The 26,327-nt window shown below is 30.6% G+C and overlaps 1 protein-coding gene across 1 annotated transcript in view; it reads right to left on the bottom strand.

Moving 5' to 3' along the window:
• The window catches only part of LOC139998180 (uncharacterized), a 233,148-nt gene extending 208,087 nt beyond the window's left edge, over positions 1-25,061 (bottom strand). Inside the window, exon 1 of the mRNA XM_072022520.1 lies at positions 24,629-25,061. Coding sequence (XP_071878621.1) covers positions 24,629-24,695 — 67 coding nt within the window. The 5' untranslated portion in view covers positions 24,696-25,061. The remainder of the gene's footprint in view (positions 1-24,628) is intronic.
• Positions 25,062-26,327: the final 1,266 nt, after the last annotated feature.

Below are 26,327 nucleotides of genomic sequence, written 5' to 3' on the forward strand. Positions count from 1 at the left end.
GGCCATCGTTCGCCGCGGCTGAGCCAGCTGATACAACTGCATCCTCGTGAATGCACCTGGTCGTTTAAAGAAAACAAAATTTGTGGCTACGTGATTCCGGAAGAATGAGATTATATCGGGTTGGCCAAAAAGGTTCGTTCAGTTTTTCCCACAAGGTGGCTTTAGCAACGCTTTAGACGTCTCGCACTTTGTCCAATATAGTTTCCCCAGGTTATGCTATGAAATTTATCGTAATAGCTTGCATTTTTAGAAAAATTATGAAGATTGGCAAATTTTTGCATAGCTATTTTAACACATTCGCAACTGACCACATAGTTCTATTTATTAATATTTCAAAATCTATAGCTGCTTGTTCATATCCACGTGCAAGTTATGTGCATTTCACAACGATGAGAACTTTATTATTTATTGTTACAGCTTTCTCTAAATCATCAATGGCGCCACTATTACAGTCATAAGCCATAACTTGTGGTTTGCAAAACGTTGGATATCCTATCGAATGGATCTTTAAAAAGTTATTTTATAATACATTACTAGAGCGCGAACGACAGATAAAACTTTCGTTCGTTCAGCGATAAACAAATGAATAACAACGCTGAGATGGTAATAATCTTTGAAAATTATAGACTCGCGTGACAGGGCTGGCTGCGATTGTGCTAACATTGAAGATAGAAGAAAAAAGATAGAAGAAAACAAGTAGTATTTTCTACATGTTATGCTGTATTATTTTGGACAAGGTAAGAACGCAATAACAACAACGCGAAAAAGGATTTGTGCAGTGCATGGAGAAAATGCTGTGACTGATCAAGCGTGTCAAAAGTGGTTTGCCAAGTTTCGTACTGGACATTTCTTGTTGGGTGTTATTCCACGGTCGGGTAGATCAGTTAAGGTTGATAGCGAACAATTTAATTGAGGACGCTCAACGTTATACCACGCGGGAAATAACCGACATACTCGAAACATTAAAGTCAAGTGCAGAAAATCAGTTGCACCAGCTTCCTCGTGTAAATCGTTTTGATGTTTAGATCCCATCAAGTTACTTAGAAAGCGAACATTTTGACCAACCTTGTATTAAGCAAAATATTATAAAATAAAATGATTCGTCAGAAGAAGACGAGTGTCATGGGGGAAAAGTGAGAATCCTATTGAAAAGTTGAATTCCTCTGTTCGAAGGTAAATTTATTAAAAAAAAATTACGAGAAAGGCGAGAACTTTTTATTGCTTATGAGAAAAATATTGTGGCCATGCGTAGCATTGGTCGCTGAAGTTGAATATTTGTGAAAGAAATTTCATACACTTAGAAGTATTTATTTATAACGATGTTTTTTGCTTAAGTTAAAGTAAAGCATGATAGATATCATCGATCTGTTAAGAAGAAGTAACATAACTAAGAAAAGTGAATTTTAAAATAGAAAATTAGGCTAAGAATAAGCAATAATTAATAATAATAAGCAGAGACATTAATTCCTCAATAACCTAGCAAGAAGAATTTGCGCTCTTTCTCAATTTACATAAAATTCTTTAATAAAATATTACATAAAATTCCCTAATAAAATATTATGTGTACCAATAATAAACTAGTGAAATTTATAAATATTTTTCGCTATTAAATTTTATTTATTAAAAAAGATAGTGAAACAGTTTTTCATCATTATGACATTTTTCTCGTTAAACGTTATACTTTTATCGGATATGTGATTATGGTACTCTTACCATAGCGAATAGTTCACTTTTGGAATCAATTTTGTTTGACGTACTTATAATGCGGCTCGTGTAACGCTTTGCACGAGCTATCTGCGACGCATGTACCTATCAGGTAACCAAGGAAGTTCTGTCATTTTCTTTTATGATGGCAAAGAAAGATGCTAAAATATAGCAAAAAGTCACTTTATTCGTCAAACTGTTACTTTCGCATAGTGTTACCTTTTCTAAACAATTCTTTTTTCTAACAATTTTGGAAAGTGAAAAACATGTTCCATTTCAAATTAAAAAATCTGCCTTGCTTTTAAACCGTCAATTTCATCTTAAACGTTAATTGAAACGAAATATATATTTGCAAAAGTCGGTTTAAAAAGCAGAAAACTTAAGCTGAAAATCTAACGATACGAAGAAAAAACAACTTAATTAAAAATGTGACGAAACAAAAATTGAATAGTGCTCTAATGGGAGGACTAATTTAAAATTAAAATATTAAAAGGTGAGAAAGTTATGGTTCTAGTATAGCATCCGCGCTGCAAAACATTCGGTTAGAATGACATTTTTTAGGAGTTTTCCAGGTTACCGTAAAAAATTTTGGCCAATCTGTTGATGCACGTTCTCATGGATTTTGACGATACCTTTGTTAAAAATTTAGTAGTTTTAATCTGTTCTATGGCTTACTCTCAATACATTTGAATCGTGAGTATTGGGTTCGATTTGGGTTAGCTTTTATTAGCAGGTTGCCGTGAAGCGGCTGATTAGATCGTGACCATACAGAGAGCGGTAAACAGTAAACCTTAAAATTGGCACTGGGAACATTGGTATTGGCCGTTGCGTTACTTGTTTTGTCGCTTAACGCTTATCGCTCTGCACGATCATGATTTTACGCGGATTTTCAGAGTCAAAACTTTCATCGGCTAAATATTTATAAGAAATAATTATAATGTCGGCCTTACGGTTTGATGGTATAGCGCTTTGTGTCGCGAAGCCGTCGGAAAGTTGCGTCGTCAAGTGCCACCATAATAGCATCACTTCCGAATTGTAAATCGGGTCACGAAATTACGGGTACGTAGCCAACATGTTTATGTGTCAGGAAAATTTTCGGAATGTCGCCAGAACCCGAAAAAAATTCCCGAAACAAACCCATTTTCAGGGGTGATTAACCGCACACATCTAATATTACTTTACATCATTTACCTAAACACGATATATAACATGATTATATACTATTTATCCAAACACGAAACCGTTTGGTTTCCATTTTTGAAACATTGAAATTCAAAAATATTCGCTTCTTTGTAAAATCCATTTTACAGTTTTATGACTACAACTATTACCTTAAACCAAAGTATAATATATTGAAGACGAGTTAACTAACTACATATAGAGAGAGATGCATTTGCACGCAAGAATAGACGCCATGGTTCACAAAGGGAGTATGAAACAGAAGGTATTGTTATTCAAACTGAACAACATTCCTTTCTGAATCAAACTCATTCGAGAGTCTCGAATTACCACAAATTACATAACACAGTTTATAGTCATGTGATCATGCTTTAAACTGTTATATGCAAGGTTTAAATAATTTAATTAATTACAGTATCGAGTCTCCGGTGTTGTGTGCAATTCCTAATTTTTTTACCATATTGTTTAACATTTAACATTTTATTAACGTCTATTAATACTACAATATAATGGCTGTTTGCAATGTTTGAAAATCAAGCAGTAGTATTTTATTTCGTCCTATTTCGAGTATTATATTGAATATTTTATATTAATATTTTAAACATACTACGGCTTTTCAAATTTTACGTCTGAACCTTGTTCTCGTTTCAACAAACAAAAATATCTTTAACGTCTTATGACAAGCTTTAACATAAAGTCAAAACGATGCAATATAAAAATTTTGCTTCACTCACTAGTACCCTATGTTTATTTATTTGAAAACGCATGTACACAAATATGCATAAATTTCTTGATAATATTATATTATAAAGTAAAGTAAAGTATTAGTATTACAATATTAAAAATTTCTAAAATTAGAATAACAAAGCATTAGGATACGATATTACAAAAACATTCCAAATATATTTATAATTCGAATCGTAATTTATAGTTGAGCACAATGAAATATTATTAAATTGATAATAACACAAATTTTGGATTTCACATAGGATTATTTTTTAATTCACTCCCTAAGTGATTAATGGCATTGTTACCATATTTTTCTCAAGCTTAAAAAGTTTTCCAACCATATGAAATCATTTTACAACACAAAGACGCTTTTTTATAAAACGAAAATTTTAGACGTAAAACCGATTGAGTCGAGAATTACCAAAGGAACGCAATAGGATTAAATTAAATTATTATATAAGTATAAATTTACGATTCAAAAATTAATACTTAATCAGAAGATGGCTGGTGCTACAAAAAGACCTTGATTATAAGAATTTACAGTTACTGCATTGTTGGAATAAAGAAGAAGCTTTCGTTCGGTAATCGCATGAAACGGAAAGTGTCTCAGCGAAATAAGAAGACGATACCGTTTGCTTCAAGATGAAGCGCTCTACAAATGCAATCTTCAACAGTACTTTAAAAAAGCACTAAAAAAGTTGCTACAGTTTTCGTCTATATAGCATTTTAAATAAATGTAGGATTAAAATTTAGCTTTAATTTTAGTCTTTAATTGTACTAAAAGATTATATATATAGGTATAGTTATTTCTGTTTCTGTGAATAACTTAACATAAATAACATACTAAATTATTTGGTGAATGATTATTTACATATTTCGTTATGAAATATACATATGTTATTATATTTTAAAATTAAAATATAATAACAAAAGAAATTTCGAAAATTAGTTTTAGTAATGTACAAAATTATTTTCCATTTACCTCCAAAAATTTTAATTTTTAATATTCAAAGAATATTATACAAACTAACATACTGTAATAACTCTATTGTAAACAGTCTTTTGTTGCAGTTATTCGCATGTGACGTGAACTTACTTTCAATCTTGAAGTTATGAAATTCCTGTAAATTACAGAGAAAATCAATTTTCTAGTCTTTTCAAAGATTATGAACAAAGATGAAGCTTGAGAGATTATATTCGTACTAATAATGCAGAAATATTTCATAATATTTTTTTAAAAAGTAAACATTATTTTTCGAAGATTTTACAGTCTTATAATTTAATGAAATTTATGAAAGCGAGGTTAATTTGACTAATGAGATATGAAAGGCAAACGAAACTTATAAAGGAATAGAGGGGCATCAGTGATAGTGGACTGTCAATGGTCAGACATCTCTCCGCGTCAAGAAAAATTAAATTACTTTAAAAATTCTCTAATTAAACTTCTATTTGAATTTTTCAAACATATTTTAATAGTCGCATATAATATTCTTGATATAAACCGTTCTCAACGCTCTATACGTTGATATATCACGTGGAATCTCATCTTCTTAAATTAGTTATTAAATCTACCATCCAGAGATATCCAAGAATATCTAAAGTTCTTAAATTTTCTCCCAATTTCCTGAAACTCATGTCGAAACTAACGTCATAACATTAATCACAATCTTATAAAAGTAATTTCCTTCTATTTTTGAAATTTAACAAGTATCTACATATGAGAAACTTGTCGAGAAAATCATGTTGAATTCATCGAATTAAAATCTCTTTAAGAAAATGAATAATAGACTTATAATTTTAATCTTTATTCGGTCACTTAAATTACACGAAAGTGAAGCAATATATCATATATGATTATAATCTTGTAAGAAGAGAAGCGGGAAAAGAATATTCTTGCAAGGGAATTAATTATTTGTTTACTGTTCAATACAGATAGACAGATTCGCTCGCAGTCAACAACGTAACTGAACAACACGCTATTCGCTCCCGAATTTATAATTACCGATCATCCATCAAACTTTCAGGAATTTTCTACATTATTCGTACCATATAAAGGTATTTGTTTCCACGCGGAGATAGCTGCCTTCGCGCCGACTCTCTCATCGTGTTCGTTATTCGAGTATTCGTTATTCAATATTGCTCGGAGAAAGTTTTACTTGCGAAAGAATTCCTCGCAGCCTAAACATTTTTCGTAAATTTAATGTTTTAGTTAAGCTCTATGTAAACTGTAAATGTTCAAATAAACCCCTCGACTTTTAATTAACCGTTTAGTTCTTCTATTCTTTTCAACGATACAATATGTGTGAACGAAAAGGAACATACAAAATGTCACAAGGAATAATAACGTGAATAATAAATATTGTATCCATATTGTATCATAAAATTGTATAAAAATGTAAATGTCAAAATGTCATAAACATGTAAGCGGAGATACGAAAAAGCAAAGAAATGACACGAAACTCGTGTTTCCTTAGAACAAAAAGTGCTTTACCTATACGGGTCCAGCGAGCAGTTATATTATTACGGAATAAAAGACTACAGCTTTTTACCTACGTACCTACATATTTCGTCCACTGCAGAAAGACTTCAAAGCAGGGCAACAATTTGCCTTTGTGCTAATAGTACAAAAAACAAACACGCGTGTAACGGCTGTGCAATTGAAAAAGAAAGCACGCCGAAAAGGGGAGCAGAGAAAGAAAATAGCAAGTCTAGAGAGTTTACATTATGATGCAAGGAGAAGAGAAATCGCGCCAGATCAAGCAAACGACCGCATAAACCAGCGTGAAAAATATGGCTTGGTATAAGTTTTTCAAGTAGGACAAAAACTGTTACGAGCGAGAATTTTACTTCAACGTCTCAGTTAAAAATTTTATGCTCCCATTATGACAGAGCTCGTTACAGTGCCACGTCATAGTCTGTTTTTGCGGATTATAATGTCTCGAATTGTGTGATGAACGTGTTATTCACAACTATACGAATTCTTATTACTATTAAACTATATATTAGAAGTTACATATAATAATAATAATAGTTACGTAGATGAAGATTTCTTCGTGGTGGAATTTACAAAAAGAATCTGAAGTGTCCGAACGGATATCTCATATTATAAAATAATATAATGGAACTTTTATAAATTCATTATTGGGTGAGCAAACATTTCACTTTCAGTGCTACAGAAGGGCTCTCTCGATAAAAAGTATGATACTTAAACTTTGTAATACGACTTGTATCGCTATCTATTTTTATTAACGTGTTTCACAAATACCAATCAATTTAGTAATAATAGATCATTTGAAATAATTAAAATTATCTATACCTCTTCGCTTCAATAGTGTTTCTTTTCTTACTATAATCTCTTTAGATGTAAAATTTTATAATTTGTGTTCTACTATGTTCTACTAACAATAAGTAATTCGCTAGTAATTAACTGTTTTCATAGTCTCGCCTATTTATTCTACCACTATGATTACGGATATTTGCATATACTTCAAAAAACCTAATAAAAAACTAATAATATTTCATTGGCAAAAAAAGTGTCTTTTTATATTTGTTCTAAAATTAAAAGATTAAACTACAAAATTACTTAATTTGGTTTACCATCCGAATACCATTTGTTCTGATTGTCGTAGGATAAAAAAGACATTCAGAGTCTATAAAGAAGACAATACCATTGTTCGAGATTATTTCTCCAACGAACAATAAAGTCCCTACAAAAGGGAACGATAATACAGATTAATGGAGAATCACTATTACTAGAAATAGATTATTTTCATAAAAATATCAATTGCTATAAATATCCACGATCAGTGCATGACTTCTGTAAATAAATATAATAAAATATAATTAAAAAAATAATAAATAGATATATACTTCTGTAAATAAATAACGTAAATATATCTAATACTATAAAATCGCACAAAGTTTTCGAAAATGTTCAATTCCATATAACACAAACAGCTCATCCTCTCTTCGCTTTCTTGTTTTCTTATTTGCTGCAAGAGAAACAATTCCCGGGCAGTTTTAACGTCTGAACATGCCCGAACGCGAGCAACTCGAGCTCTGAAGAGCTAAAACAGGATAAGTATAACCGCGCGGCGAACTACGAGGTAAAAGTACAGGCAGAGGTAATGGCAAAAGTAGCGAGCCTTATGAGCCGTACGCTCATAGGAATGACATTTGAAAGAGGATATTCCCGAGACTTGTTTCATAAGTTTACAACTTACTGAAAAACTGATATCGCGCAGCTATAGATTTACACGATTAGACCCACTTACCACGCAAGCTTGGCAAATTGCTGAAACCATTCACGTTCCACGGTGATTGAAATATTTATCGTGCTGCAATGTCGCTAGCCAAAATAACAGAAAACGTTGAAAGTTTGATACTTGACCAACATCGATGAACGTTCGAAGAATAAAACGAATCTTCAAAACAATTTCCTCGATGGCTGCATTTGAAAGATATCAAATTTTAATCAAACTAATAACATATATAGAGAATCGGTTCTTGTATTACTTGGGTTCGTATATCGTGATGAAAAAATTGCAGCGATATGGATCCCAGACTAATTTAGATACTCGTGAGCTCAAGCGTTCGCCAGTGAAGTATTTCATCGCACGAATTGATTTTCTAATGCAAAAAAGGTTTATTTACTGTTTAGGACGTGATACTTTATTTTAAGTATCATGTTTCATCAATGAGATGTCTTACCATATGAACTAACTTTTTAATACAAGAAAGCTTTATTTCTTGTTTCAGGTATGATATTTCCTTAAGAGTATATAGCTACTTTTTAATCATTCCAAAGTTTAATCTATTAGGATAGAGTATTAAATTAGTATAACCAGCACAGATAACGAGATTAGAAAAGTATAGAAAGATGTTTCCCACTGTATGTCTATACATAAAAAATAACTGAAAATGTATTAATCTATTAAAGTGCATCAATCTACAGATAATACTGTTGTATATTGCATAAGACCTTCAGTTAGTTCATGTAAAAAGCAATTATATATTGCTTCTCGCAAATATGTGTAGAAAAATAAATCTCTTTAATCCTTGCAGCTTGTGAAATTTAGGACTGGAATTATCTCCACATAATAAAAACTATATTTATACATTTTAAACAAAACCTCTTGTTTTGCGTTATCAGATTGCGGTTTTTCTATAAGGTACACTCATACACTACATAAATAGAAATTATATTCGTGACAAAATTTTGTATTAATTTTAGATTTAATTTTAGTCCATAAGATAAAATCTTAGTTGTAGGTCTACAAGCAGTTTATTAGGAAATTACAATAACATAACAAAATTAGATTTTACACTGTTGTGGTTAACCATCGTGCGATAGAAATAGATTACAAAGTATTTAATAACCTACAAAAAGATAGAAGAGGGTGAAGGATATAACATGTATCGGTGAAAGCAAAGTATTAACGTTAACCTTTTAGGATTAAAGTAGAATATTTAGAAATATTATCTTTATCCAATTGTTACAATTTCTAAATAAACTTTCAATGTTTGTAGTAATTTTTTCCTTATTTCTCTTCATACATAAAGAATTTTGTTTATTTGATTTCTTGCTAGATAGCTTCAACATTTAGTCTCTTTCAACACAATTTTCAAAACTAATTATGCGTATTATATTTTACATTGAAACTTATTCAAACTCGTACTACGTACTTGAAATCAAACAATCACCAATCATTGTAAAATGTGTTAGATGCTAAAAAATTATTTGCACTATTTTCATATTTATTTCCAGAATCGAATAACATTAAATTCATGTATTATAAATTATCCCCGATATTCTACAACTCGCTGAAATTTATATACATTTTTATTCTTCTTCGAAATTTCTTACATGAAATATGTATTTCATAATTGTTTAATTAAAAATATTTTATATCAACGATGCAGATATATTGCTTTCCTTAAAAATTTACATAACCTATGAAATTCTACAAAATTAAATAAAAACAACAACGTTCAGTTACCAACTATCAATCTCGTCTCTACATTTCCTACATCAACAATTACTAGCCGCCGGCGATTTTCATATCTCCCTATAGAAAATCGCGGATGAAATTTACATGTTATATAGGATTATCATAAAGAGACTTTTAAGGTATTTGTAGTGGGACAATATTTCCCAAAAGTAAAACACACCGAGACTCGAAAGCCATATTTTCTGTGCACGTCTCAGATTGTATTTCTAGGAAGAAATTTCTTGGTTGTCTAAGCTTTTTACAAGCGCATACTAACAGACAATTCAGAGAAGAACAGAACTTCACATAATAATACGTATTACAAATAACATTTTGGACGCCGAAATTACTGATGTTACATATTTCACATTACTTTTATTCGAAAAGCATTTTACGCAACATAATAGTTTCTTAACAACTTTGTAAGAAAGGCTTTTCCGTAATTAATCGAAAAAACATCTCTGCGGCTGTGACTACAGGGATTACATGTTAAGATTTTAACTTTCTAAAAATTCAATCGTGAATAAATAATATATTAAATAACGCGTTGTCCAAATTTCAAAGAAATCGTAAAAAAGTCATTCTAAGCTTCGAATACCATAATATGATAAAAAAAAGCGCGGTCACCGAAATTAACAGAATAGGTGGAACGCGATTTCGGCATTGCTTGCAATGGGAAAATTAACCAATTACGAAAGAAATCAAAGAACGATTAATCAACCAAGAAACAGTGCGTTGAAGCATCGATAACACGCGACGCGAGACTCGCATCACGACGTCCGAAGAAGTAGAGTGGCAAAGGATAAGGCAGAGTGAATGTGGTTCGTCTGGCCGTACGTACGGCTCTACCACTGCTTAAATAACATCGGCAAAGCCTGAGGCTTTACACAAACCTCGTATCCAACGTTCTCGTATACCAGTTTGCCGTCTGGTAAGAAAGAGACGATTCCGGATTCGAGACAGAGAGGCAGATAGGGAAAATTCCTGGGGTCTCCTTTCAATTTCACTTTATACCTCGACACGTTTTCGCGTCCCTGAGGCGCGGTGTGTGGCAAGCTTCGAGGCTCTGCCACGGGACGAAACGGCTTTCAAAGATAACGAGAGATTTTTCCACTTCGCTTGCGAGAAAGGACATTTAAATTCGTGCTAATATCCGGCGAAGGTCGAAAGCCAACGAAACTATGATATTAGTGCGTTGTATGTATTTATTCGTTCGTGCAGATTACGTACAGATGCTCACGAAAGTCTTTGAACACATATAACAACTGTTTATAAATATATCCTATAATATCATAAAACACTTTGAAACTTTATTCGCATTATCATGAGACTCGGTTATCATAATTGTATTGATAAATTTTGAAACGAATCTAAAGATATATATTGGAATTACAAGATATTTAGTGCATGTACATATATTTCGCAGAGAGTACAAAAGTATTTAGACACCTATCTGGTATACTAATACGTCGAAATATTCAATGGAACTATAACTTGCGTTAATTTACTTATTCTACTTTTAAATAAGCTATTTATACTAAATATTTACTACATATGTGATACTATGATCTATATAAAGATATCTTTTCTACTATGTATATAAGTACTACATGCATATATAGTAACTTCTATATACGTTCTCAAATTGATTTCAAATTTTGCCAATAATAATGTCATGACAGTTATATCTCATTAATTAACATTAACAATATCTCATTACATGGAACAAATTTCAAAATGTTTTATACAACACACATAATATACATATGAATGTTTTCTATGGTAGATGTCCAAATACTTTTTTGAGCCACCACATGTATGTATGTACATATCTAATAACAGTATCTAGTAGTATCCGTGTATGGAATCACTAAACTATAATGACGAACTATTAGAAAACACCAAAAATATATTTTACTATTTACTTCATGCATATACTACTGTACATATACACAGTTACATTTACTATTTAAATATCATTGATTATATCAACATCTTTTTATCAATTTAGAAGAACCTTCTCAATGTAATTAATTTATAATTTAACAATCAAAAGATCTGTAGATAAAGAGTTTGTCAAGTAGAAAAAAGTACTTGTATAAGTTTTGGCAATTACAAATGCCAATTTTATTATTACATGTTAATTTTCAGAAATCACTTCACTCGAAATATAATATATTATTATACGTAGTTACGCTGATTAAAAAGTATAAAGATGTTATAGTTTGAAACCACAATTTTGTAGTTAAAGTTGTTTTCTACGTACAAATACATACTTATAACAACCAATCAAAAGTATCCGGACACTGGCTAATTTGTAGCAATAGTGTTAGTAGTATTTAGTGATACAATACTTGTCATCTTCTTATGGAACCAAATTAATGTAGCAACATTTAATTATTTCCTTTAAAAATACATGGGCAGTGTTTCTACTGATTTCGAAAAATTGTTGCCTGAATTAATTACAGTATAAGTTTAAGAAAACTTTTCTTATCTGACCTACATTTCAGAGAACATGTAGATACTTTAAGAGTAAATAATATTGCTAAAATATATTTATTATAAATTTTGTTCAAAAATTGCGCCCTACTTTACTTCGTCCTTACACATGAAATTTTCTCATTCCATATCTTCTATCTGATTAAAACGAATTTTTGTCGTAACAACAAATAATAATAAAGAATATAGTCATTATTTATTAATACACAATTATCATTCGTGATATTGTAATAAAATTATATTCTGTCAAAAATAAGCAATTGCTCGATTCCTTTCGAGCGATACTATATTTATAAGATACTTTATATGTACGCTTGTAGGCGTCAATGTTTCTGAAAGTTTCTCGGTCGCGGTCCACTTACGCGAGGCAAAATATCCCACGGATCAGCCTATTTTTATTTCGCTTCCGGTATTTCCCAGCAATTTGCAAATTTTATACGAGAAACGAGGATAAGTAATGGGTTTATGTAAAGTACGAGCGCTGGTGTCGAGGGTCGTTGCTCTCTAATATAATCGTTAGCGAAAAAATGTCAAAACACGTTGAGTTACGGATTCCTACCAGCTGTTTAACTTCGCGATGCTTAGAAACGTTTATTTCCTTATGGTTATGTGTGTTAGTGCTTACGATATACCGATATAATATTGCTATAAAAAGTGTTACGGAAAAATAATTTAAGAGTTTGTTATAATACTCGTTGGAACGAGCAAAAGATGGAACCAATCTGAAGAGAGAATTAAATATTTTGATACAAAATATAACGATTTGTTTTCATCTCTGTAAACTGTCGTTCGATGTGTCTTCCTTTCATTTCAATGTGCTGTAGCATAAAGTAGGTATTTTTCGCATTATATTACATTTATTTTCTGTTTGCTGTAAAGTTGCTACATTATTTATCGATGACGTACAGATTAAAATCCTTAAAGGTTTCATAAAAAGAGATCCAACGGGACAACTTGATTTAAAATACCGAAGGTCCGATTTAAATGTTATTTTATATTACTTAAATGTGATGATACGTCTTATCAAAGCAAATGTCCGGATACTTTCGTGCGAGTACATATATACGTATAATAATTTGTGTAAATTTTAATACGTTGGTGTTGTATAATACATCGTTATATTTCATACATATAAGACGAGATAACTCAGACTATTAAAGAAATAGCTGATCCATTAGAATTTTGTATTCATACATAATAGCGGTGCAAAATATGAAAAAGTTAAAAAAATTTATTATGTTGACTTATTATGATCACCAAGCATTGATCTGATCACAAATCGTATTTATGAATTTTGCAAAAATTAAAAGAAGACGAATTAACGAGACAGTGTATAATAACAAATACGCGTATTTTCATGCAAATTATAAAGAATTTTATGCTTGATTAAAACAATACTGACAAAATTTATGCTGATCATATTTGTTGGTATATTATTAAATTTTTGCATCAATTTTATTTAATTTCAACAAACAGTACACTAAATAGATATAATTCAGTAATTGGAATAAATGCCAATTATAATAACCAATCCTATATATATATATATAATTAAATGATAATATGTAAAATACGGCTGAGGTATAAAATTAAACGTGGATCAATAAACGTATTGTTAAATCCGTTGAGCTTAAATTAAGTGAATTTTTCAGTAATATTCTTACTACATCTTACGATACTTTTCGCAAAAATTCATTGTATCAACAGCTTCCTTTATTTATACAAAAATGTATACAAAAATGTAAAAAAATATAAAGTCTAACTCTGAGAAATTTGTTAATTAATTTGTTAATTAATTTGCTAATTACAAAGAGGCGACTTAAGTAAAATATATACTTTGGAAAAAAACGGAAGCTAAGCTGCAGATGTTTGCATAAAATGTCTTCCTTTTTCTAAATGAAGCATCAACGAAGTTGCAAATGTAAACGTTTTAATTAAGATACAAGAAATATAAGTATCTGAATTTAAAACTGAAGATAAAAAACAATAACTTATATTTCTCAACTATTATCTTAGAATATTTAGTAAAACTGCGAATTATTTAAAAATAAATAAACATTTTTTCATACAAAATGAAGATAATAAGCAATAATATAAATTTAAAAATAAAAATGATAAATGGTAATACAAATTAAAAACAAGTAACTATATATGCATTTATTCTTCGTTACTAGCATTTCATAATATCCAATAAAACTGTGTATTATTTTTAAAGTTCGAAACAGAAAAAACTTTCTTCCATACAAAATGACTTAATAATAAAATTATATTTTGCATTGCAACTCTTTCGTCACACAAAATCGCTTCATAGAATTTTTCCTCTTTGCTAAAAGAATTATGAAAATTTCCTTTATCATGTTTTCCTACTTTTCAATCACATTTTGTAAGATTATAACCTTTTCACCGTTCCTTTATTACGTGCTTCCATCATCTGCGGTTTAAAATAATATTAAATCAACAATATCTACTTTCACGTTTCAAGTGAGTTCTGAAACATTAAGTGACATCTTTTATGGAAGAGTAATTTCAAAATTCAATAAATTTGTCAATCGATTTTACATTAAAACTACCTTTCCATTTCATTTCAGAATTAAATGTACGTTTCTATTGATTTCTTGAACATTTAAAAAGTATTACTAACATTAACTATATGCAGACTAACAATATTAACAAAGATAAATTAATATAGATACTAAACTAGTCTTATTCGTTTCCCACAAAACATTTATCAACTCTCAAAAGGCTTTACATCTTCGAATCGCTTACTTTCTTCAACTACTTCACATAAAGATCACAAAAACGTGATAAGACCATCTTTGTAGGTTTTCTGACATTCGTAAATTCATCGGAGTTTATAACCAAGAATTTCTGTGATCTTTTAAACATTTTGGAGGAGCAGAACATAGATACAAATTTAATGCAGAAACCAAATAAAGGATGGCTTTCTTATTTCAAAATTGTGTTTTCATTTATATCTGCATATAAAATTGTTAATAAGATGAAAATAAACATGACTTATTTATACGACGTTAGGTCAGAAAATGAAAAAATATGGGCTTATCATGTTCAGTGTTATCATCAAATCTATCTTATGGACTTAAAAACTTGAAATTCACACAAAAAAGACATAATTCTGAAACATTTCTTCTATTAACTTCTATATTCATTCTGCTTCTTCGTCTCTCCGATCTTGTTAAAATGAAAAATTTATCCTATTAACCGTCGGACTTCATCAAAGACGCTACAATCACCATAGGCAACACAACAAAAGAAGGAAGGAGAAAAGAAGAAAAAAGGGAAACTGCAGTTCGTAACCAGCTATGTATTTCCCAGACAGACCTTCAAGGCCACGAAAGCTCGACTTTGAAACCGCCATCCATCCGCATAGCCGGCGAATCACGAGATAATCAAGAAATTTAATCAAGACTCGTGGCTGGCAAGAATCTTCTGACGCAGTGCGCAATAGCTACGAATTACTCACGCTTGCACGACGATATATTTCGGAATATTAAAATTTACCCCGTCGATTAGGCCAAACTCGACAGGGAAATTCCTCTGTCTTTCTATTGCGATACACTTTATCCTATCTCAGACTCCTTTGGGACTTTTCCGCGGTCATTTTCGCCTAGATAACGAAGAGATATTCCTTGTAACTGGTTCCTAAGGAATATACTCGAAATTCTTGCTAATAAGTTTTTGATATATGTAATTCCGTAAGATGAAACGAATCGATTACACCCAAGAGACAACGAAAGATGAGGAATAGTAAATTTCATAGACTTTTTATAAATCAAGACGCGAACTTGCTATATTTGCTATGTTTCAGTTATTTATAGACCAAAGTGATCAACTCCACTTTCTCACATTTTTTGAAATTTCAGTGCTGTAACACTTGATTGATGCTTATCTGATGTAATTTCATTGGTCTTCTCCACTTTCTGCTTCGTGGGGTTAACCAATCTGGGAAATAAGCGGCTCATTTGCCGCATAAAGCGCGTACAATGCTGTTAATTTACATGTTAGGGAAGATCATAGGTAGACTGTGTAAATACATATATACAATATCCAAAATAAAATACTCGAATGAATAGAAACAAATGCACAAAAATTTACAATTTATTCACAACGAAGTGTGCAGGAACTTCATAGGTACATGTGTCTCTGGAATTATTATCTTATCCATTTTAATTATGTGCATTATATTATAATTATATTATGTGTATCTATAATTTCTCTCAATAATCATCCGCTGTTATTTCTATCACCTACATATTTTTCTAATCTACCTTTCAAAGAAAGGAATTTTCCATTAATCTCTTCGTCTATCGCATTAAATTCTTCCGAAATCCAATTTTTTTTATCACTAATAACATTTTCTCAAAAATTGAAATATCTTAGGCTCTTCTGGGACATTTCTATAGCTATTTTCACCAGGATCGAGAGTGAGAGAGATATTCTTTTTAGCCGATTTCTACGGCATATATTGAAACTTTTTACTAACAATAAATTTTTAATGTGTAAATTTCGATATTATGAAACGGGTCGGTGACACTGAAGAGAAAATGAGAAGAGAAGGAAAGAGCAACGAGCGCTAATTATAAAAGGGTCAAGTGCTCGTATTTTTTACGAGTACTGTTCACTGCTGTTCACTGACAGAGAGTATAGAGTGTGCACGTTACGGGTTTTGTGGATTAATAATAAATTTTGGAACACGCTTTGTTAACGAAGGATCGTTAGACGGGTCTTTGAAGAATTCCTTTGACGAAATTGTCGCACAAGAAATTTTAATTTTAACGCATATACTAGTGATCCAAGGAAGATCTGAATACTTTAGGTTCTTGGACGAATATTTGTGCTCTTTTACACAAAGTCGATGTTTTTTCTCAAATTAACAATGCAATCCTTTTTCAAATTAACGAGATAATTTTTAATACATTAAGTTTTAACGTTTTCGATTTCGATGGAATATTCTTCGTTTCCTCGATAGGTAAATTTTGTAGAGAAAAGTTCAAGAAATATAAAATATTCTTTTAGCTATGTAAAGAAACAATGTTATAAATATATTTCTCATCAGAAGCAAACCTCTCGGTGTAAGAAATATTTGACATGGACTAAAGAATCTATGTACAACATAAAGAATAATATATGAAACGTCAAAAATATTTAATAAAATTTTTTGTCACGACACAAGTATCTTTGTTCTTATAATAGAAAACGTAGAAAATATTCTGATTAATTTTTTAGATATCTTAAGTAATTAGAAATTTTTAATACTTTAGAACAAAAACTAGATATTGAGAATAAAATTTTATTAAAATCTGAAATTCCTCTATTTCTATGAATAATTATGAATAATAACATTTGTCTGTTCGTTACATGTCCAGAATATATATTTAAAACAATAACTCCAAAATAAACAATATTCAAGTTTTTTACCTTTTGCTGTAACAATGATCATTTTGATATTCTTCGTATTTCTTTATTCTTATTTGTCGTATTATATTCGACATATCTAATAATTCATTTTTCAATTGGAAGATTAATGAGATTTACTAAGGAAGTTATTGCAAATGTATCTACTACAACTAATCTCCTTCTCTAGTACTAAATTAATATATTGATTGAATTTTAAATTTATAAAATAGATATTTTTTCCTAACAATGAAGTCTAACATTATAATAATATCATAACTTCATAATAAGATAACAATATCTAGAGTAAGGTGCTGTATCATATACCCTAAACGGTAAAATTTAACCGCTGTAATTTGCGAAACTACAAATTCAGGAATTGTACGCTATTTTTATTAGACACTTTTACGATTGTGATTAGATTACTTTCTTTCATTATCTTATATAAATTCTGTAATCAGTGCTTCATATGTGTAGCCATGTTAGTCAGTGTATCAAACATTTCCTCAATCCAAAGGATTTCTTCTTTCGTAAGAAATATAGATATTTGTTTCTAATACTGTCTTAGAACAATACTTCATATTTCTTGAATTTTTTGTACACAATTTACATATCAAAAAAAAGAAATATCTCTCTGAGAAACAAAATTTCACGGATTATCAAAAATCGTCATATTTTCGCTCCAACGACCATTTTCCCCAAACATTAACCCAAAACGTTGCTTAATAATAACCATAGTATATTCTTCTTAAAAAAATTGTATAGAACGCGTCATTTGCAACAACCACCGCCATTAACGAAACCTGTTACTCTTAACAATTGCTTGGCCAGTTTCATAATTCCTCGACGAGTATTGTCTGCTAGTGAACACCGACAATGATGCTCGAAAATGTCCAAGAGGTGGAGACCATGCGAACAACTCGAACACAGAAAATAGAAAAAAAGAAGGAAATATAAAAAAGGAAGAAAGGTTGAAGAAAAAAAACAGAGAGAGAGAGAGAGAGAGAGAGAGTAGGGAAAAAAGGTTATCGTTGAAATTGTGCCGGCATTACTTCAGCTCCAAAAATTTCCCTGGAAATTACTCGGCTCTTTTCCCTGCCCTCTCGCCGCTAGAGAGCATTGAAACAAACGTTTCCGAGGACGAGTGCAGCGTTCTAGGAGGCGACGCGCTTCTTAAAGACCGCCAGAGAGGAAACTTCAGAGGATGGGGCGGTTCCACCCTACTCGTTAGCTGTTACAACTTCCACGAGCGTGTAGACGCGCGATTCTAGTTTCCCATAAAGCGCCCTCGACCATTCGACCGGCGTAATACAACCCTTCTGCCTACGAAGAATTTCAACTCGCGACGAACTAAACCTGCGTGAGCCTAAATCAGGAAATTTTGACAGAAACAATGGAAGCATATTGTTTACAGAACGAACCATGTGATGAATGGTGATTGGACTGTTGAGAATTTTTGTAGAAAATGCAGATGTGTACGTTGGAATTGAAATTATTTAGCGTTAGATAAATATTAATAGGGGAATTTGGAAATTTGCATTTAGCAAAGTTTGTAATTTAAGTCACGCATTCATTAAAATTAAATATCAATTTAAAAAATAAACGATTAAAAGGTAACGTGGTTTTGAGTATCTGCTTGTGCTTTGGGACAGCGCTTTATTGAAAATTGGTGACAAACAGGCGAAGGAATTTATAAAACGACTTAACAGATTCGTATTAAAGAGATTTATACAAGTACATATTGGAAGAAATAAACACGAATACAGATAAAGTAATGTATAATAGATGGTTTCGTTAAAGAAGGTGGTTCTATTATTTTTTAGAAACGAGAAATTTCATTGTTAGTGTGCGATACTATATGCATTTCATGGAATATTTGTGGATTAATAATCATTCTAAAATTTATCCAATTATTTGAAAAATTCATAGACGAATTTGAAGAAAATTTATAGTTTAGAATTATCATTTTAATATAATTATAATTTATTATCAGTGATGTATGTATATACATATATGTATGTAACAACGCATGTATAAATTTTGCTTTTTCTCTTCATTTAACTGAGTAGATTTTTCAAAATAATTTTCATATTTATCCAGTGAATCCAATTCTTCTTGTCATTTAAAGATAAAAATAAAATTTTGCAAAAATATGTAAATGGAAGTTGATAACAGAAGTAAGATAAATGAAAACGACGAATAAAACCGAGGAGATAGAAAGGTGAAAGAATTCATATTTACACTTCGTACGAAGATCAAATCTAATGTTATTTTATTGAAGCAGAACGATACTTTTCTTATTGAACAACTCTAAAGTACTAGTTTAATTCCTGCATCTTGTTATTAAAAATGGAGAATTTTAGAAAATACATAGTTCTATTTATCCGAATGAAAAGACTTATTATTTAGCAGAAAATAACTACAAGTGTCTTTTTTCATTAAATCTGTAAAAAATTCAACACTGATGTCTATTCAAAATGCCATGGATTTTTATGAGTCACTTAATATTGTAGTAAAATAGGTTATTCGTCTCAAATAATATACAAAATCGTCGTTTTCTGATAACAGAATAGTAAATATCCGAATAATATAATGTTCTTAAATATTTCCTCTTATAAAGATGTAAATATCCGCACACGAAATTGATATTCCAATAATTATTCATAAAAAAATAACTTGGTCCTACTTGGCTCTTAACAAGTTCCAATATCTATAGATACCTCTCATATTTCAAGTTCTCCAATAATTATAACTTCGATTACTTCAGATATAATGAAAATTCTAGCATATTATAACCTATTATGAATATTAAAATACCAACCTATAAAAAGAATGAAATATTTAAAACATTCTCTTACACACATATATTGCAAGTCATAAATCCATCACCAATATCACAATATGAACTTATAACGAACAAGATATTCACAATTCTATACAGTTTCAATATAGTTTCACAGTACACAATACAATTTCTACTGTATTACATACTCTGGGATCATCAATATTACATCTTCATAAATTCTTTAAAAATTCTACTACACGCATAAATTTGGGAACATCTGGAGAATTGTTCAATGGATTTTATCTCAAATATTATAGAGCTGAGTCTATAAATGTGGGTTAGAATTAATCTCTATTCATCCCCTATGGAGGTTAAACCAGGAGTATACTCAAATATTAGTATACACAAGTGAAATTCCAAATATATTGAATCATATACATAACGTACGATAAAAGACCAAGTATCTATTATCTCAAACATTTTTTCTTTTAAGTTAGAGTAATATACTTCCAGAAATTACAAGCGATCGAAATTGATCGTATAAGAAGCTAATTTATTACTAGCTAGTATCTTTAGGTTACAGATGACAACTATAATTCGAGCTACAGAAATTGTTTAATTTCAGAATATTTAATTTCAATTTGAACTGGAAGAGAAGATTCTATATTTTATATGATAAACGCTATTAACAATCTTTATTGTATAAAGTGCAAAACACAAATTAAAATTAATTATCTTAAAATTAACTGGAACCCTAGGGTCGGTCTTCCAGAAGCTCACTGTGTTCATGCATGGATTTATAAACTTTTATTTTACAAAATACAAGAATTAAAATAAATTATTCTAATATTAACTCCAACTATTGTAGCCACCTATGACGATACCAGTTGATAATAATTATTATCAGTGGAACTCCAAGATTCGCTATATTCGTAATTAAATTACAAATCTGTGGAAGTAAATAAATGAATGTGATTAAAAACTTATTATGATTTTATACAACAAAAACCTCAGATTCGTCGCGAGTATTAAAATAACAACCCCGACAAATAAGATACTCAAGATACTCGTTCACCTTGCGACCTCGACATCGTCAAACACAAAAATCCAACACGCACACTAAGGACCTTCAACGACAGTCTTCTGGCCAAGAAAAATACGAGCAATTTGAACTTGTGTCAGAGAAGGATTACCCTGTGAGATGCGGAGCGATATTTTTCTCGGGAACATTCGTCCATCCGTAGAAGGTAACCGTTTTTTCGAAGGAATTTTCGTCTTTACAATCACGAACGTATTATGCTAACCAACTATACAGCTTATCTACGATACACAGACGGTCATAAGCAGCATCAGCATTCTATTTCGCCCATGATCCTACGTAGTGTGTAGAAAAATCAAAAGTAATCGTACTCGATATCAACCAGGTCTCAAACCTACGTACACATATCGATTCTCTCGAAGGAAATTCGATTACAGACTCCATTGATTTTAGTAGAGGCATATTGTACAACGTGATCGGAGAAGCGTACACAATGGCAGATTCAGAGGTATCGAGACACGTGTAGAATTTGTGAATCTAGGCAACCAGTGGATTTACAGAATGTTATAAGTAAGGGAGTAAAAGGAGAAATTATAGTATATAATTATAAAAATTTATAAAAAATTTACTATTAATATTAACAAAAAAATCATAGTCAATTATTTAATTTAATTTTTATAAGAGATGTTTGATGTATTTTTCTTTTATTTCAATGCGACATACACACGTATAAATTATGTGTGTGAAACTAAATATCTATACAATTTCAAACAATTTTCTACCTTCTCTCAATGTCTCAAATGTTCCATTTGTTGTTTTAATTTCACCGCGTTATTCATTGTGGATGAGTAAATCAAACATATAAAGTGACCCAACCAGGAAATACAAAATTATGTACATTTTACCATAAAAAGTATCGATTGATTTCTGGAATATACACCGATACGATAATGACAACAACTTTTTTATTCCTTTTGGCAAATACTAGAAATGGTTGAAATTTTACCCCCATTTTTTCACTAGCTAGAAACATATTTGTTCGTAGTGGTATTAATATGGTGATACAGATTAATAAAAGAATATGTGATGTTACTCCATATCTATTTACAAAAAATCTATAAATATAGATCACTATAAATGAAAACAATATTAATTAAATAAACAAAAAACGACATCTTTAAAACGTTTATAAAACGTTCATCATTTACATCAAGAATTTAGCAGGAAAATGTTAACAATCGATATATAGAAATTAAGCAACAAAATAACAGACCATCGTTTTTTATTTATTAGATTATCTATTATTATATAGTTTGCCTGTGTGAAATTCTATTCTTTTTTCTTATTTGTACACGTGAAATTTCGCGAAGATAAGTTATTTTCTACAACTCTGAGGAAGATTTCGCTAACACATGGAACTTTAAGTGAAATATGTAATAGTGGGTTTTTAACTGCCATTTTCCTAAGCTAATTTGTCTCTTCATATCAGGTTGACACCAATTATTACCAAAAATCAATGAAATAAACAGTTATAAATTCGTGAATGTGTTTGTTAAAAGTAAAAAATAAGATAAATAAAAATTGTATACATTCTAATATAAAATCACACGCATCCTCCATCAATAATAAAGCAGCATGTGCGTGTATTTCTTTATGTTTATGGCAACGTGTCAAATTGACACGAGGGATGGATGAGGGTTAAATCGATTTTGCGGTATTTGATGCGGTAAGTTCGTTCCAGTTGTTGAGAATTAACGAACGTAGAAAAAGCAAACGTAAGAGTAAATAGGACACATCAATTTTACGAGATACAACATATAATTTTTTGCTTATCTGTGACGGAAAAGGAGAATTTCTATTTATATTTTATACTCGACTTTTTGATTTAGTAAGAGATGCATGCACGTCCGTGTGTTTAGTAAGATGTATATTTTACATTATTAAGCCTGATTAATATATACATACATATTCTACATTTTATAAGAATAATCTGGTTTGCTTTAATTCAATATGTAACCTGTGAATGCAAATATATTATTATTTTTGCTTCCGAGACAAGGGATTCCAATATTAACTGACAATCGGAAGAATTAACTCCAGAAGCTATTTTATCTCAATATATTTTTCGCGAGTAACACAGTTTCTAGATTTATAATTTTAACAACTAATTAGTAATTATAATTAAACAACATTTTACATAAAACAAAAACATTTTGTTAGTATAATGAGGAAAAATCCAGGTGAAAATAATTAAAAATAATTTTAAGTATCGAAAATGAATGAGAAATGTTTTGCACGTGGAATGACAAACTAATTTAATTATTATTAAATACAAAATATATTTTTTAACAAAAATAGCATAAATAGGTTATATAAAGCATATGTATTACGTAAACAAAAACTTTTCTCTAAATAGTATTAACTTCTATTTCTTTATTAATATTATTTTTGTTCTATCTACTCCTCTTAAATAAGTTTTAAATAATAAGAAATTCTAATAAATTTAATTGTAGATACTTTGTTCTCATATATTATCTCCATGATATAATATGTTTATATCATACAATCGATAGCAAATAAAATCTGAACATATAGATCCTACATCATTAGTCATTTCCATCATAGTTTCTTTAATTCGTTTACAAGGAAATATATTACGCTTTCCTTTTGAAAGCGCTTCACATTGTGATAATCTCTCTCCCTTTATAAAATTTTATTTTATATTATTTAAAGTAGATACAATTAAAATATTCATCAAATATTTAACATTCCCTGTATACTTCGAGATTTACATTACACGAATCTACATAACAAACAAAAATAAGAATTCTAAGCTCTTTATGAAAGTTATTCCTAATTAATCAAATTACGTTAAAAATAATATACATATTTATAACGGTAAGAAATATTACATCCTTGATCATCATGTAATTGTCAATATCTAACAGCAACATCTGAATTCCTAATCAAAGTTTGCTCAGAATGTTATTACACGACTGTTGGGTTTTTATTGAAAATAATGTTTAGGTAGGAAAAGTAAAAGTTATAAAACAACCAACGTGAAAACTGCTTAACATTTGATCATCAAAGCACACACCAAAGTGTTGCTCACACGCCGCTCGAAACAAGGAAAACGGGATAACGGAAACATGAAGCTAAAGACCATTGATTTATAGGTGTCAATCGATAGCACCAATTGCCATCTGTTGGCGACTAAATACATTATCTCCAACAATAACGATTACCGCTGAAAATAAAAAAATTAGCAAACTGACAGAAAACACGACTCACCAGCCAAGGAACCAGTGATATGATATTGCAGACAGACAACAAGAGCGATTAACGATGCAGTTTTCATTTTTCACTAGCTTCGTTCCTCAGTCTTGCTCACAAACGAACGATTAAATCGATTGACGATCGTACGTGAGAAAGCACGTGTGAACGTTGCACAATCGCGGTTCTCCAAAGGGGCCCTCTATGTTTTTAGTCCGTGCACTGACTCCTACCACGTAAACAATCGCGATCAACCAAGGACTATCACGTTTATACGCAACGTCAAACTTTTGAACACGATAGATAAGACTGATCTCTTATCGTCTCATAACAATTAATATTTCTGACACGAGGAGTCGATGGGAAAAGTTAAGAAAATCCCGCTTGACGTTTCGTCACAGGTAAACCACCGGCCAACATCCTCCCATAGAAGACGACTAAAACCGACTGAGCACGGTGCATCGAGCCTCCTTGCACCGTTTCCGAAAAAGCAGCAACGCGCACGTGCGAGTATTGACCAATCGGATCGCGCGAATGGCCATTGCTAACCGCACGCGACGCTCAGCAACTTTTTTCTCAGATTTAAAAAGTGCCTTTCCCTGTTTTCGTACACGAGATCCATGGATACCACGGAAACAGACTTCGCAAGCTCCTGTCGTCGCGCAAATCTGACATCCGACGTGGTTTTCCTTTCCTAGTTTGTCCCCGTGTAATACGCGACTTCGACTTCAAAGGTGTGAGTATGTGCGCGCATATGGGTGTTTGTGTATGTATATATGCTTTAACTAGTGAGTACATACATATGCGCTGCAGAGCAACAGGCACGCGAGAACATCAAATCTGAGTTTATACGTTCAAAAACACATTTATGGAGAAACATAATTTTCTCATTTATGATGATTATAGGCATTATGCATTTTCATATTTATGAGCTGCGACGTGTTTCGAAAGACGTTTGCTTGTTAATACAGTAAACGTTAAGATAGGAATGGGACACTCGTTGTAACTTCTAGAAACAAAAAATGTTTACTGTTTTTTTTATACGAAACTCTCGAAACACAGGTAAATAATAAGTTGTATAAATAACTTTCGAGAATATTATGATAGTATGAATTTAGTTTTATTTGATTATTAATAATATAATTAAGTTTATTAGAGTTCGGGCTTACTTTAATTGTCAGAATTTGATGATAATCACTTGCGTTAACTACTAAAATTGGCCTAATGGTTATGAATAATTGTTGATATATGTAACTGCTTTCGTTCATTTTATTTTTCTATCTTTGTTTCTAATGAAGACAGAAGAGAAAATATGTATGTTGAAATTATATTATTTATTAGCTAATATTTAATAAGTTTTCGACTAATTTCAATTAGATTTAAAAATTAAGAATTATTATAGTTCTTAATAGTTAATATACGTTATATTGTACTTACTAGGAAGTTCTAATTTTAGATGGTCAATTTTTATTCCTTTTTCACTTTTTATTATAAATGCTCCATAAATTGAAAGAAAAACTTTAATAATACAAAAATATATTTTAGTATAGATATACCTTAAGAACGATATAAGCGAAATTTTTTAAGCACGAATAAAAAGTAGAGGCGAGAAGAATCTGAATAACTGTAATTTGACCTTTCTTCAAAAAAATTAATTGTTAATTAAATTTTCGAATTGTTCACGATGGATTGAAATCTACAGATATAGGTAAATATG

The sequence above is a fragment of the Bombus fervidus genome, chromosome 2, assembly GCF_041682495.2.
Source record: "Bombus fervidus isolate BK054 chromosome 2, iyBomFerv1, whole genome shotgun sequence".
NCBI classification, from domain to species: Eukaryota; Metazoa; Arthropoda; class Insecta; order Hymenoptera; family Apidae; genus Bombus; species Bombus fervidus.